The 16,348-nt window shown below is 39.3% G+C and overlaps 1 protein-coding gene across 4 annotated transcripts in view; it reads right to left on the bottom strand.

Annotated features, from left to right (window-relative positions):
* The window catches only part of PIR (pirin), a 90,643-nt gene that overhangs the window by 66,074 nt on the left and 8,221 nt on the right, over nucleotides 1-16,348 (bottom strand). For all 4 annotated transcript variants that reach the window (XM_014791120.2, XM_087426388.1, XM_087426390.1 and 1 more), the window contains exon 3: nucleotides 15,075-15,167. In XM_014791120.2, coding sequence (XP_014646606.2) covers nucleotides 15,075-15,167 — 93 coding nt within the window. The remainder of the gene's footprint in view (nucleotides 1-15,074; nucleotides 15,168-16,348) is intronic.

Below are 16,348 nucleotides of genomic sequence, written 5' to 3'. Positions count from 1 at the left end.
TCTCCAGCTTGCAGGTGGCAGATCCTGAGATTTCTCAGCCTCCATAACCTCGTGAGCCAATTCCTAAAATAAATCTCCTCTTAAATATATATCTATATATATTCTCTTGGTTCTGTTTCTCTGGAGAACGCTAATACACAGGTTTTAAGTCTAAAACCCCCACCTGGGAACTTTCTATAGTAACGGCAACATTGCAACATTGGCATAGGACTAGAAGAGACCGATTTGTATGGGAAATTAATATATGATGACAGCAATTTCAAAGCAGTGGGGCAAGGATGCATTTTCCAATAAATGATATTGGAACAATCTACTGACCATATGAGAAAAGACAGTAAGCCCCCACTATATACAGAAACGTGTTCCAAATGGATTACAGATTCAAATGTAAAAAAGAAACTTCTAAGATTTAAATCTAAGGAGACAATAAGAATACAAAGTGTCTGCACAAATCTATCTTTGCAATGTTCATTATAATAGCAAAAAGACAGGAACAATCTGGATGATGGGTTAATAGGGTAACAGCTAAATTATGGTATAGCTAGAAAAGAGAATATTATACAACTGTTAAAAAGTGATATACATCTTTATTTACTGACACAGAAAAATGAAATATTATTTAATCAAAAAAAGCAGGTTAGGAGTCAGCCCATTGGCGTAGGGGTTAAGTTTGCGTGCTCCATTTCAGAGGCCCGGGGTTGGCAGGTTGAGACTCCAGGCGTGCACCTACGCATCGCTTATCAAGCCATGCTGTGGCAGGCATCCCACATATAAAGTAGAGGAAGATGAACACGGATGTCAGCCCAAGGCCAATCTTCCTCAGCAAAAAGAGGAGGATTGGCAATGGATGTTAGCTCAGGGCTAATCTTCCTCACCAAAAAAAAAAAAAAAAGCAAGTTACAGAACAGCAATTTTATTTAGAGAGGTCAAATGCAAGGATTCATTTACATGGGTTCATTTAAATAAAATTGTATCCAGTCGTGTTAGGGTATGCGTGGAGGTGCCTGGATGGATATACACCAAAATGTGAACAGTGGTCATCTCCAGATGGTGGAATTGCAGGTACGTTTTTGTTATCTTCTTGCCACTTTTCTGATAGTTTGGGTTTTCTGGAATGAGCAGTTTACTTTTTTATAATGGAAACAATTTTTTTACCTCAGAAAATATAAAAATGCTGCCGTTAATCAGTGAATGAAAATAAGTGAGATGCTTTATTCTGCATAGAAGCTGGTGAATATTTGTTCCCTGTTTAGGCGAACTGGGCTGGATAGGAAGGCAGTGAGACATAAGGAAGACACCAAGAATCAGAAGAAAACCTCTGTATTACGTGTAAGGACAACATAGCTAGCCCTGACTTTAATATGTTACCAGGTGGAAGAGACCTGGAATTATAGACGGCACTCACGCCAGAGTAGGAATTAAGCACTTGGGACCCCATACAAAGCTTAAAAACTTAAGAGGACAAATAAAAAGCTTCCAAATGGCGAAGAAACAGAGGAACTACAAGGAGCAGTGTCTAGAACTGCTTTCCTTTTCCTGTGACGCATGCATTTTTAATTAAAATAACTGCATAATAAAGGCAATTTTCATTCTGTTTGGGCTGAAGCTCCCCTTGGGTTCTCAAAAGAGTCTCTTTCAAATCATACTCTTTTCCATTCCCAAATATTTTTCAACTGTCCAAGCCTAGGGGCTTTCAAGTTGTTAATCATCTAAAAATATGTCAGGCAACTTTAAAAAGTAAATTGTGGCGAGCATGACTCATACAAAGATGAAAATTTACGGACACTAGGAGAGGGTTTGTTTTTATTTTTTTGCAAATTTTACTTTAGAGAACAATTCCAACACTGTTTCTAAAGGACTGAGAAGACAGTTACCTCCCCTTTTCCTCTACTTTTGTAGTGTGGATGTCCTCTTTTCTCTGGTAATATAAAAGTAAACATCATTTCTCCCATCCTAGATACTATAAAATGTGAATTAGATAAGTCTGGTAAATGAAGCTTTACTGAGTCCATAATGCCTACCTTTTGTTACTTAAAGCAAAAACCATACTTTTAGCCTTTGGGAAAAAAATAATAAACCAAGGAAACCACTGACCTTTTATTTATTATTATCTTTTATTTTATTTATTTATTTTTGCTAAGTGCTGAAAATGCTACACTGAGACCTTAAGTATAAATTAATGCTTGCAGATGGATTTTTTAAAAACTCAAACAGTACTTCTGAGAGTTGACACAATCCAGATGATTTTTGGGGACATTACATAATGGCAAACACCTGGAGAACTGCCGTGGGTGGTTGAGGGAATTGTGGGTGCTATGTTTAAACTCAAGAGTTGTGTGTATCTAATTAAGTAAGAAATCCGTAATCTGAAACAGGTGTTTTCTTAAAGACTTGCCATGCTTCCTGGCCCTGCTTTGTCCTTTCCTCCTTCTAGTCCTCAACTTTCCATGGGTCTTTACCAAATACTTTTGCTTCCTCGTCAGTTTTTATTTCCTTGTGTGCTTCTATTTGGGAGGAGGACACAAACCCACAACAGTAATACAAGAGAAGTGTCACTAGCAATGTGAAATTTAGGAAAGATGTACCCCAAGGAGCTATAAATTAATTCTGAAGAATTACAGCACAAGATAGAATATAGTTTGTTCTTTCTTTCTGGCCAGTATTTAGAAGGGAGAGTGTGATGACTTCCTTCAATGTTATAGATGCAAGACTTATTCTTTAAAACAAAATGTTTATATTAGGGGGAATAAAACCCTACGGTTTCTTTTAATTTCCATCTGCCCTAAATTGGTGGCTTTTTTTCTATTGGTAGCTGAGTAGGAAAAAGAGAAAAACAAAACAAAAACAGGAGTTGAGGTCATGGCTGATGAGAGAGGCCAGCAAGGAACATATTGCATAACAGAAGCTGCTAACTGGTCTTCAAGGATAGAAACATAAGGTTTGAATCCATACAGTTAAGGACCCAAGTTATTTTACAAAAATGTTTTAATAACTTGGCAATCACTGAGAAATCTAGAAAATCACCCCCACTAAATTGGCTCATCCAATCTCGACCCCACATAAACAAACACCTTCACAAGTGCCAAAAGGTGGTTTTAACAAAAAGGAAAAGATAACCAATATGGTTTAGGTATTCAGCCAGTGGGCAAATCCAAATATTTTAAAGCTCTACTGGGCCCTGCCTCGACATTTCCTGCCACAACCCTGCAGAGGCACCAACGCTTCAGGGACTCCCGCCGCACTGCCCCCTGCTGGCGTGGCCATGCCTCGGAGAACCACTCAGGCCTTGGGGCCCTGGTTGGAATCTCAGGTTTGCCAGTGACCAGGTGTGCAATGTGGGGTGACGTCCTTTAACTTCTTGGAGGCTCAGTTTCTCCCTGTACAACATGGAACTAGGAGGTGAGCTCACTGACTGTGGTGACAACTAAATGAGGTAATGTGTGCAAAGCGCCTGGCACATAACAAGTGTTGGTAAGTTCTAGAACTAGCACGTCTGCCACACTTCCTCGGGCAGAGACCCCGTTCTAGGTCCTCTCTCGTGCTTCCTGGAATGTATTTCCCCCGATATTCTCATGGTTCGCTTCCTCACTTCATTCAGGCCTCTGTTCAAATGTCACTGCCTAAGAGAGGCCACCCCCCACCCACCCATCTAACTGATCAATCTACTCTTTTTTTTTAATAATTTTATTTATTTATTCCGCCCCCTCCCAAAGTCCCAGTAGATAGTTGTATGTCACAGCTGCACATCCTTCTAGTTGCTGTACATGGGACACAGCCTCAGCATGGCCAGAGAAGCGGTGCGTCGGTGCGCGCCCGGGATCCGAACCCGGGCCGCCAGCAGTGGAGCGTGTGCACTTAACCGCTAAGCCATGGGGCCGGCCCTGATCAGTCTACTCTTTATCCTCCTACCCTATGTGTTTCTTCTTCCTAGCTTTTTCACTATGGGACACTATATTATTTAATTATTTGGTTATTCTTTTATTGTCTGTCTTCCCTAAGAGAATGTAACCTCCCTGAAGGCAGAGACTTTTTTTTTTCCCGACTCATCCGGAACAGTGCCTAGCCAGCACTGAAGACCTGTTGAATGAATGAACGAATGAATGAATAGCAGCATCTTGTATTTGCACAGAATTTCGGCGTATAAAAAGCATCTGATTCTGGGAATATATTATTATCTACATGCTATCGATGACAACACTGTGGCTCAGCGTGATTAAGGTCACACTTTTAATAATAGCAGAGCAAGGACCTAAAATTAGCATTTTCTATCTCTGAGAATAAACCTATTTTCACCTCCCATGTTGCTTCAACAAATGCTGATGCTGTCTTGGCAATAATGTACATGTTGTGAGCAAAGTGCTTGCCTTTGAGGAGAGATCTGATGAGAGTTGCAAGAGCAGCCAGGACTGCCAACTGCAAGGGCTTGAGGCGAACTGGCTATCTCTGGCAAAGACAGGGTCCTTGGGCTATTGTACACAAAGCTCAAAATAGGCCTCACGGTTCCTGGGTGAAGCGCAGAGGAAGCTGATGGAGGGACAGGGAGCCACAGGATCCTGAGATGACGTGATCACGGGATCCTTTGGTGTGGACGTTGAAGAGTTCTACCCAACGACGTCTAACTACAGAGAAAAGAACAACTGACTTAAAAGCAATTTTCCTTTTATATTTTTATGTTGCCTTCATTCTCAAAAGTCTCCCAAATCTACTAATTTTCCTTTCACTCTGAGTAATATTTCTGACACACACATCAAGGTTCTATGATGATCATATTCTCAAATCTGGCTACTCAGATGAGCTGAATTACAGACTCCCTCAGAATCTTCCAGCTGCTTCTAGAACCCCAGGGTCAGGAATGCCCTTCCTCTTCAAACCCCACTCAGGATTCAACCTTTTGGGGAATCTCTTCAGACAAACTACCCCTGGCTCCCCATGTAATCATCAGGCCAGCTTCTTAACTGATACCACCTACATCTTGTAAAACTGTGGTCAAGGTGTTCACATCCATTGTTTTATCTCCCATATTATATTGAAGAGGCCTTAAGGGAATGGTTTGCCAACTTCTATGATTACTCAAATATCCCACATACAAAAGTGTTGTGTCTGCACCCAGGGGGGAAAGTGAGTAGTCTGAGGTATTGTTGCTTAAGAGTGCCCTCTGCTGATCCTAACGATGTGTGCTCACTGTTTTTCTAAAATCAGTCCTCACCAAACCAGGGATATGTCGTGTTAATAGATCCACTGATCATTAAGTATGTATTCTAGCACATGCACATTGCCTCTGCTTCAAGACCATGTGTCCCTGCGGCAGGCTGCCATCTAGTCATCAAGGGATGAGCTATGTTGTGGTGTAGAGGGAAGTTTTTCTGCTCAGCAGTCTCCAGTAATAAGCTGTCAAGGCAGACATCTAAGAATGAAGTGCCTGAAAACGCTCCTTTGCACACATGGTCCTAGGCATGTTTGGGCTCACAGTGCTCTTACAGAGAGAGAGATTTAAGGGAATCGTGTCAATTTCCCTCTCGTTTTACTATTTTGTTAAAATTTCATTATAATAATATTTAATTTAATTAAGCAGCTGACACCTTTTGATGGGTGCATTATTATTATTATTCCCTGATTCAATTCATTGTAAGGATTTAAATTCTCAAACTTTTAGTGAATGTGATCATTGTATTTGATGTTATTGGGCCAAGTTCTCAGGATTCTGGACTTCAAGAAGCAATAAAATGTTTTCTATTAAGGGAGTCTGACATAGGGATGCCAATTTTTTTGTCTTTTTTTAGTAAATTTTTAATTTTGAAATAATTTTTAATCTCTCTCTCTTGTCCTTTCATTTCGCCCTGCACAGGGGAAAATCTCATCACAAACTCATAAATAGGAAGTAGAAATCTCCCAAGAGGAACAAAATGATAATTCCTTCCCTACCTCAGGGAGCTGCCACTCTAGCAGGGGACAACCTACCAAAATACGCAGATAAGAGGAGTGAAAGCTAAAGAGAAGGACAATTAGTCCCAGTGGAAACACTGATGAAATTCTGATGAGGAAGAATCTGGAGGCATGGAGGAGTAATTCACGGAGGAGGCAGCCCCCCAGCTGGTCCTTAAAGATTGAAATATTGGGGAAAAGCTAGGGTGGGTGGGGCAAAAAGGTATATAGAAGGAGGAGAAGAATTTTTAGGCTGTAATAAAAGGTCATAAGCAATTAAAGCATGATTTGGTTAATTACCATGTTATTACTTGATCATGAATGGTCTCCTTGTGGCTGCAAGAAGTTAAATGATTGTCCTTAAATATCCAGGCAGTCAACCAACCTAATCCATTTCCTCATTATACCAGAAGTTCAGAGGAGAAGCGAGAGCATTACTTTGCACTTATAGGTAGGAAAATTTGGATCCCTGAACAATGAAAGCATCGGGTCCCACAGTAAGTGAGTAGCAGAGGGAATATAAGCTGCGCACAGTTTTGGGATCTGTGTCACCCGTGCAATCTCATTTCTAATGGTATTAAAAATCTTTTAATCATCTGAACATGTCAATGTATTGAGACATCAGATGTATAGAAAGGGAACTTTGTTCCAGAAGGAGTGGTAGCATGGAGGAGTGGACAAGTGTGGGCCTGGGATCAGATGGGCCTGTTGAATCCTGCCCTGTATGGCCTGTGTGAGCTTGACAAGTCACCACTTCTCTGAGCCTCTGTTTCCTCCTCTGTAAAATGAGAGGCTAACAAATCCTACTTTTCAGGGTGACATGGGAAGCTTCTCACAAAACTGGTAGCTAATATTATTGCCTGGCAAATTTCCTTCGGGTTTAATCCTGTATGGTCAGGCATTCCATTTAAAAGAGTCTATTGATGGATAACTCCGAAGCAGTTTTGCTAACAGTGTGGAAGATCTGCAAGAAGCTTTTTATCATGTAATGATCTACGTTAATTTATTTTGGACTTATTTTTAGTCTCAACTTAAAAAGCATTATTTTATGTGTGACATAAAAGAATGTTTAATGACTGGTTTATAGTCTTCATTACATCCCTCCCCTCCCCCATTTGTCTACTTAAGAACTCTAGGAATGTAGTCTCTCAGACACGAATGGTTTCTGTTTATAATCGTAAAGGGGGGGGGTGGGGCAGATGGGGAAATTTGTGGGGAATTTATTTGGATTACTTTCGAAGACTATTTCAGTTAAACTACTACTTTCCCTCATGTGACCTATGCTTGTTGACATAGACTAGGGTTTAATTCTTTGCTCTGGGAGCCTGTCCTGTGCACTCTAGGATGTTCGGCAGCATTCCTGGCCTCTACCCACTAGATGGCAGTAACACTCCCTAGTTGGGATAACCAGAAATATCTCCAGAAATTGTCAGAAGATCCCATGTGGGCAAAATTTCCCCCAGTTGAGAAACATGGATATAGAAAGTCTAAAAGCCGGACTTTTAGACTAAAGATGGTTCTAACTTAACATGATCGCATTAACTTGGGAGTTTCAGGATATAAAATACTGGCCATTCATTCATAGAGATTGAGTTCTGCCTTGAAGGCATTCCCCAATAATGGCCCAACCTACAGCTTTAGATCCCACCCCCACACACATCCAATTTTTAAGTCTGACTAAACTACTCACCATTTCTAATATCTCTCCACACTAAGCCCTCTACCCTTTCCCCCACTGTCCAGACAGTCATATCTAACTTAATCCTTAAGGTTTTACTAAGTGGCCAAATTTTCCCTAACACCTTCCCAGACGTTCTGTTAGAAGAGCTAGCTTCTCCCTAAGAACATGAAACTTCTTCAACTGGATCTCTCTTGTTCCTCCTTAATCATTTTCTAACCTTCTTGCAAACTATAAGTCCTCTGTCTCACTTCCACACATACGCACACAATTTTAATTTCTTTTCAGCCAGAAAACATGTTGAAGAGGAGAAAGTTATGCTTTTAAATTGAAGCAGTCTTTTCAATTTCATGGGAACCTCTAACGGGACACAAAAATTTCTCAGAGGAAGCTGTGCCTAGGTCATCCTCCCCATTAGCACTGGCATATATTATTAGCTTCTCTGGTTGACTGGAATAGAACACATACCAGGCTGATTTTATGTGGAGGGGGCAGACCAGGTCAAATGCCTCAGCAAGAGTTCCTGGAGAGCAAGTAAGCATCAGGAGCTTCGCCAACCATGAGAACACTGTTTGTCTTCAAATATGGCGTGTGAAGAGGGAATTTTGAAAATATTGATATTTTAATTAATCAATACACATAGTTCAAAATTCTAAAGGTACGAAGAGAAAAAGAGGGTTAAAGTGAAAATTAACTCTCTTTCCTACTCCCCCTCACTGAGGAACCTTCCCTGGAAGGACCATTTCCAGTTTCTTGGGTGTCCTTTCAGAGATCATCTAGGCATCCCCAAGAATCAAGGTATAAGTGGAAATAACCCAAGTGTCCATCAACAGATGACTAGATGAACAAAATGTGGTCTATCCATACAATGGAATATTACTCAGCCATAAAAAGGAATGAAGTACTAATAAATCCTACCACATGGATGAATCTTGAAAACATTGTGCTAAGTGAAAAAAGCCAGACACAAAAGACCACATATCGTACGATTCCTTTTATATGAAATCTTCAGAATAGGCAGATCCATAGAGACAGAAAGTGTGGTTGCTGGAAGCTGGGGAAAGTGGGACTGGGAAGTGACCGTTAATGGGTACAGGCTTTCTTTTTAGGGTGATGAAAATGTTCTGGAATCAATGACGATAGTTGCACAATCTTATGAACATACTAAAAACCACCAAATTTTTAAAAAAGCTTTGTGAATATATATTTGTATCTGTCATTATGTGTTTGTTTTCTCTCTAAGCACCATCTTCTTTTGGTATTGAAACATGTATTTTGTAATTTCATTTTCTTCGCATCAATGTAGTCTGTGGAAGTAATCATTCATTAAAATAGTTCCTCTTACCCACAATAAAATTGATAATAAACCATTAAAAAAGAATAAAGGTATAGTCTTGTTATACTTTTATATTCACTTTTTAAACCAATCCTACACTCTGCCATAACAATTCTGTACCTTGCCTCTGTCACTTTCCAGCTACCATGGAGCTTGTTCCATATTAGGACATATCAAGCTGTGACATTCTTCTTAATGGCTATACAGTATGCCATTGTATGGACACACATATTTAAACCACTAGTTCTCAACTGGGGGCAATTTGATGGCCCCACGGAGAACAGTTGGCAATGTCTGGAGACATTTTTTGTTGTCACAATTGGAGGTAATGGGGTGCTCCTGGCATCTAGTGGGTAGAGGCCAGGGATTCTGCTAAACATCCTACAGTGCACAGGACAGCCCCCACAGCAAAGAATGATCCTGCCCTAAATGTCAATAGTGCTGGGGCTGAGAAACTTTGATTTAACGGCATAAAATTCCATCTTCCAGATATATATTAATATCTTTATATATAACTTCCAGATATATAATCATTTCCTTATTATTTTGGATACTTTGTACCTTTTTTTTCAACTTTTTAAAATTGGAATAAACATTTGTATAATAAGCTTTTGTTCCTACCTCGGGTTTTTTTCCAGTAATTTATTGGATTCCTAGAAGTAGGATTACTAGGTTAATGGGGAATAACTTTTCCCTCTGGAATTACGTGGGGCTTTTATGCTATTGTGACTGTTTCCTCTACTATATCTGGTTATTGCTTTTATGCAGGAAAGTGGGTGATTTTTGCACAGTTATTTAATATCCAGCCATTTACTAAGAGGTTTTGGTTGATATTCTTAGCACGGTGGTGCCAAGGGGTGTCTTGGGGGTGAGGGTGGCTTTAGCCTCCTTCCTATAATCTGTTAGCTTCACCCCCAAAATCATTCCAAATAACTGTATAAGCTAAAATCCACGTGCTTGCCCTGTAACCACAGCTTAAGGACAAGTCCTGTGTCCTCGGTCCTCTTCTAATCACATCATGGCCCAAAGCTGGACGCAGCCACTGTGGGGTTTTTATTTGCATATTACCTACAAATAAACAGTTTTTCCTCCTCCTTTCCAATAGCTGTAACTCTTATTAATAGCTTCAAAGCTTCCAGAACCACATTAAATCATAACGGTGCTGGTAGACATTCTTGTCTTTTTTTCTCAAATTAACAGGAGTATGTCTAATATCTCAGTGTTAGATAGGACATAGGATGTTCACTGAACAGTAGACAGTGTTTATGATGTTGAGAAAGTATCCTTCTTTCCTAGTTTTCCTAGAGTATATTTTTTTCTTTCCAAAATAGATTTTGAACTTAATCAAGCTTTTTTTTCCTCCAGCCTTGATTCAACAATGGTATGGTTTGGTTTTGAAAGTGCACGGCAAGCTAGAAAAAGCAGGCTGTGTGGGAGCTGGGAGGGGAGCCGGGAGGTTTGAATCCAGCTGTAAGTTCTAGGTGTGAATCACCAGGACCCTTCCCTTCCTCTCCAGGATACTGTTCAGGCATTGCATGCAAATGCTGCTGGCTGCCAGCCAGTAAATATGAGTGTGGCTTTTCTGATGCACACGCCCTTGGAAACAGGGTGGGTCTGTTCTCCTGAACAAAATCAAAGAACCTGCTGAGGCATGCAGGGAAAAACTGTAAAAAACCTTTGTGAGCCCCAACCAAGAACATAATTGACAAGACCATCTTAAAATGTCCCTGCGAAGCAGGCATGATGGTTTACTCCTAACAGTTCTTAAATGTAACTAAGCAGCAGTGACCAACCACGTTGGTTTCCGCAGGGCTGAGGGGTTCCCAGGAACACAAGACTTCCAGTGCTGAAGCCTGGAAAGTCGCGAGGCTGTAACTTAAAGGATTATTTTGAAAGGCACAAAATACATTTCTTCTCAGGGTGCTTTCTTCTCAGGGTGCGTGAAGGGTTCATCAACAATGTGTGAAGTTTTTCAAGCTAAACTAAACTTTGGCAGGGCATGGATTTTCCAGATTGTTCTTTGTTTCTGATCATTTATAGCTGCCCTAAACAAATCAAGATATCAGGCCTGACTAGAAATAGGTAACTGCAAAATTATTCCACCCTTTACCACTCAGGCCTTTTGAAAACAATGCTTCCCAGAGTCCAAACTCCTGGCAGGAAATACTGAATGCATTTTTTCCTTTGTCTTGTGACCACCAGCTGTGCCTCCTTCTCCAGGGCATTCCTTCTTCCTCAGTTTTCAGGCAAATTTTTAATAGAAAATATATAGCTATCCAAACCGAAGAGTTAAGTTTAAAAAAATGATCAACAATTAACTCAGTAAAATCAGGTTCTCATTCTTATCTCACAGAACTATAACATTTCTGGTTTGGGAGGTCATCTAGACAGGCACTTCTCAAATTTTTATGTGCATATCAATCACTCAAGGATGGTGTTGAAATACAGACTCGGACTCTGTACATCAGAGGTGGAGCCGAAGATTCCAGGTGGTACCACTGCTGGTTCACAGATCAGACTTGAGGTAATAGAAACTTTGTAGAATAATATTCTCCATATTTCTTCGATCACGTGTCACTATCAGTTTAAAAGTGTGAGCATGCACTCTAAATATGTGTATTTATTTATATTCATGTGTTAGTACAGCATAATTTCATTTTTATTTAAAAAAAATAAATGTGAGCTCTAATATTTTATTCCTGCACAGCATTGACTCATCTCATACTCAGCCTATTTTGAGGACCGCCAATCCTGATAATACATCCATTATGTTAACATTCAGTGCATGCTTATATTTCTCCAGGCATAAGAAAATCACTTTGATCCAGGGAGCCTATTCTATCCTTGCATAATGAATTGTTAGAAAGTTCTTCCTTCTATTGGTTTGTATCTATGCTTTGTATCCAAAGGTTTACCCTTAGGAGCGTGCAAAACAAGCCCAATCCCTCTTAATGCTATTGCAACTCCTATCACTATCACTGAAAAGGGCCTATCACTGAAAAAGGCCTGATTTCCTTAATATATAAAGAGCTTCTGTAAAACAATAAGAATAATACCAGCAATCCAACAGAAAAAAAATAGGCCAAGGATATAAATATGCATGGTGAACAAATGTTTAAAAATGAAAAGATAATCAACTTCATTCAGATAAGAGAAATGCAAATTAAAACTATGCTGAGACATTATTTTTCACTTGCCAAAATGGCAAAGAAAGAAAAGTTGGGTAAATATATTGTGTTGGTAATGCTAAGGGAAAACAGGTACCCTCACACATTGCTGTGGTAATGGCAGTTGGTACAACCTTCATGGCAGATGCTTAATGAAGCCAGGAAAGATTAGTCTTTTGAAGAACACTGGGAAAATGCTAACAGTATAATGTTAACTAAAAAAAAAAAAAAAAAAAAAAGACTCAAAACATATACAGCGTAATACCAGAAAAAAAGTACTGGATGAAAATACATCAAAACAATAACAATACAATTTCTGGATGGTAAGATAACATAACAGGTGATTCTAACTTTGTTCTTTACACTAATTAGCATTTTTAAAACTTATAATAAGCCCGTAGAAAATGCTCCAGAAAGGAGGTAATGAGAGCCTACAAGTGGACTTGATTTTAAATTGCACTTTTAAAGTTCATTATTAAGAGAGAGCTGAGTCCTTGGCTTACCTACACTCCTGGGGAAAACTGATACATTCGAGTCTAGTTATTTGCAGCAGTTCTGTTCTATAAAGTTGACATGATCATGGAATTTGCGAACACTGAAGCATTGCTCCTGGGGAAATACAGGGTTGGGTCCCTGCGAGCCTCTGCTCACAACATTTTTGTCCACTGATCAATACATAACATTGCTTTATGTTTGTTTCTGTTTAAAGACACCTTATTTAATATATATTACTGATTTATTAACAGTGAACTCACAGACAGCAGCACTGTAATTCATGCCTGAAGGCAGCTGATCTGACATGTATTTTCTCTATGAGGCACCTCACAGCCTTCTTGCACTGAGGAACACTAGACAGCGCTTCTGTACTATGGTATGGGGCCATTTTTAACAGAGACACCACTAACAAAAAGCACCAAAATGTGGCACTAAATAGACCTCAAGAAGGACACTTGTTTACAGTAGGAGAGCTGGAACAAGAAGACAGAGCGTGGCCTTGCTCATCCTCAGCTGGGAACGTGCACGTTGGGCTGCTCTGCACATGACCACAAATGATGACACAAGCACCACAAGTATTGATTTTGGGGTTACAAATAAATTTTAGTGAGTTGGTGAATTCATGAATACAGAATCCACAAATAATGGGGATTGACTGTAATTATAACTACAGTTTTAAGGAAAATTCTTATTCAAAAGTGAAGAGCCAAATAGCAATATTCTACAGCCGAACTCCCTCACAGAGCAAAGTTGAGTACCTTACAATTTATAAATTGTAATTTATAAAGGAAATTAAATTGCCTCTCCATAATGGAAAGGAAAGCAATGCATTTCACCATTTTATTTAATATATTCATTGTCTTCAGCAAAAACTCTCTTTTTATTGTCCAATTAAATTCAGCCAGTAGTTACTGAGTATCTCCACCTGGAGAACATGGAGAGGTGTGGGAATATCGCAGCTGAAGCAATTTACAGTCCTCTTGGCCGAAGGAGGGGCGGTTGTGGCAATCTCTAACTCGAATACAAGACAGAATATGATCAAGGCCACCCTAAAGGTCTAATGTGAATGAGACTGGTAAAAATATAATGAAGGAGAAAGTGCATCCTCTTGGGATTGTCTGCAAAACTTGATGGAGACAGTGACATCTGGAAAGACGCTGAAGGATTAGTAAAATGGTAACCGGAGCTATGGGATGGAGTGGCGAGAACGTCCTGATAACAGAAGCAGAAGAGCACAGCGGGGAGACAAGTTCCGCGAACCAGGTCAGAATCCAGCACGAGTATAGGGGAGGTGAAAGGAATATTCTATTACTGCTGAAGCAAGGCACAATGCCCCTCAAAGCGCTAGCAGAGAAGAGAACTGGAAGGCAAATGGCTAAGTGAGGAAGGGAGACTGGTCCAACTACCTTGATCCTTCATACTGTTCCCAGAAGCTTCTTCATTTATTCCACCTTTACAGTGCAGTGGTTAACTCTTGACCTGTCTGTCTTTCACCTCCTTAACTACACTGCATACTGGAGGCAAGCAGGGGTCACGCCTCATTCTTCACTAGCCTCCATCCCTCTGCCTTCTGCCCACACTCCCCAACACACCACTCTAACATACAAAAGACCACCCGACACCAACACCTGCATGTCGCCAGCCTTCAATAAATACTTACTCATGCAATAATTGGCTTGACAAACACACTAACCCTTTGACGGGCCCTGGTCTGTTTCCCAAGAATACAGGTTTTTCTCGCAGAGCAGATGGCTAACCTTTGTAACTAGGAAGTAAATGTCCCTGCTTCTTCCCAGAATGTATATTTGTGTGGATAATGGGAATCTTTGAAAGTGCCACAATATTATATTACACATTTTTATTTCTGTATCTAACTAAAACTGAAAATAAGTATTCAGCAGAATCTCTAAATTTTATATTTAAATTTGTAAATGTATATGTATGTCCTTAAAATCCTAATTTTTAGGCCATGTTATATTTCGGCCCCTTGATTCTATAATTCCTTAGAACTGAGTTTAAATACTCATAGTGTTCTTGGATTGTGTTTTGGGGTTTAAAATATTATATTACATGAGGTTAAACATTTCTGAATATTCTTGAAGAGAAGCAAGTTTTCTATATAAAATTATTTAGATCACATCTTAAATCGTTTCTTCTATCTCCAACAGATTATTTTAATTATATAAATATTTTAAGAAGCCAATTCTTGTTGTTTATTAGCTGCTCAAATAGGAATGTCTCCAGTGAGACAAATTCAGAGAATATTAAAAACAGTAAATATTTAAATTTGAGTATACTTCATGTAAAATAGATATTACAATTCCATAGTAGCCAGTCTTTAGCTAGAAACTTATAAACTAATTTTTGCCTATTATTCATTGCTTCTAAATTTGAATTTTCTACTAGAAGTGATTACATTTAAGAACAGAGGCAAGTTGTAAAATACACACTTTTGCAGTCAAATTATTTTACTTACTGTTTCAAAACCTCGATGTGGGTGATCAGGAAATCCACCTGGTCTGCCACCTTTAAATTCATCAAACAGTAAAAACGGATCCAGATTTTTTAACTGAAATAAAAATAGAATTCAGCAGATTAGACAAGCCTTTTAAGGCACACTACTAGAGCCTACGTTCATGCACAGATCTAGCAAAGCTCTTTGAAAACACACAACCGATGAGCAACTTTTTGCAATAAAAATTGCCTACAGGAAAGAACTCCTTACTTCTACATACATGTGCACATGCACGCAAACACACACACACACACACACAGATTCACTAAGTTAAAGAGTTGACATTTTATGAGAAGCGTAAAAAGTAGACAAACATTTCATGATCATCTAAGATCTAAATAGTCAAGTGCAAACAAGATCCAGTCTGTATCCTATCCTCTTGGGGGAACAGACTGGAAATCAATGATTGCACTATGATAAATGCTCTGGAAGAGGACAACTTAACACACATGAGAGTGGGGTGGGATCAGAGAAGGTTCTACTAGGGAGGTGTCACTTGAGCTGTGTCTTGAAGTACATGTAGGAGTTAATAAAGTAGAAGGAGGAGAAGGAAGAATATTCCAAGTAAAAGAGCAGAGAAACAGCTTGGCAAGCTAGAAGAACTGCAAGGAGACTACTCTACTGGGGCAAAAGATGCACATGGAATTATGATGAGAGAGGGGCTGAGGAGAGAGGCCAAATCTTAAAGGAGTTTGGGTTTTATCCTGAAGGTGATGGGTTTTAATCCAACACTGAAATGATCAGATTTAGAAAGATCACTCTAGCATAATAGCTTCATAAAGTGATTTGTGAAGAGCTTCATCTCCTGGAGAATTGGTGCATTATTGGAATTATCTATACCTTAAATAATTGGTAAAATTTGTCTGTAAAATCATCTGGACCTGTTGTCTTTGTGATAAACTTTTAACATACTGATTCAATTACCCCAATGGCTATGAAACTATTCCGCTTTTCTATTTCTTCTTTCTTTCTCATTGTTTTTGGACTCTAAGAATTTTTCTAACTTCTTGTCAGCTCAGCTAATTAATTTCTTAAGTTATTTATTTATTTGTTTGTTTATTTACTTCAGGGTATGTACTCTGTCATATGGCTAGAAATTAAAGTACCAAACCCTCTCTTTGTCTCTGACTGTGGTTTTGACTCTTTTATTTTCACTTTCTATGGGGAAATAAATACATATACACATGCTCACACACACACAAATTCAACAAGCTCCTGCAAGTTCTTTCACCTAA

This window comes from Ceratotherium simum, chromosome X (assembly GCF_057802395.1).
Source record: "Ceratotherium simum simum isolate JZ-2026a chromosome X, ASM5780239v1, whole genome shotgun sequence".
NCBI lineage: Eukaryota > Metazoa > Chordata > Mammalia > Perissodactyla > Rhinocerotidae > Ceratotherium > Ceratotherium simum.
Note: the sequence above shows the minus strand (reverse complement) of the source record. Positions and strands in the feature narration are given on the sequence as shown.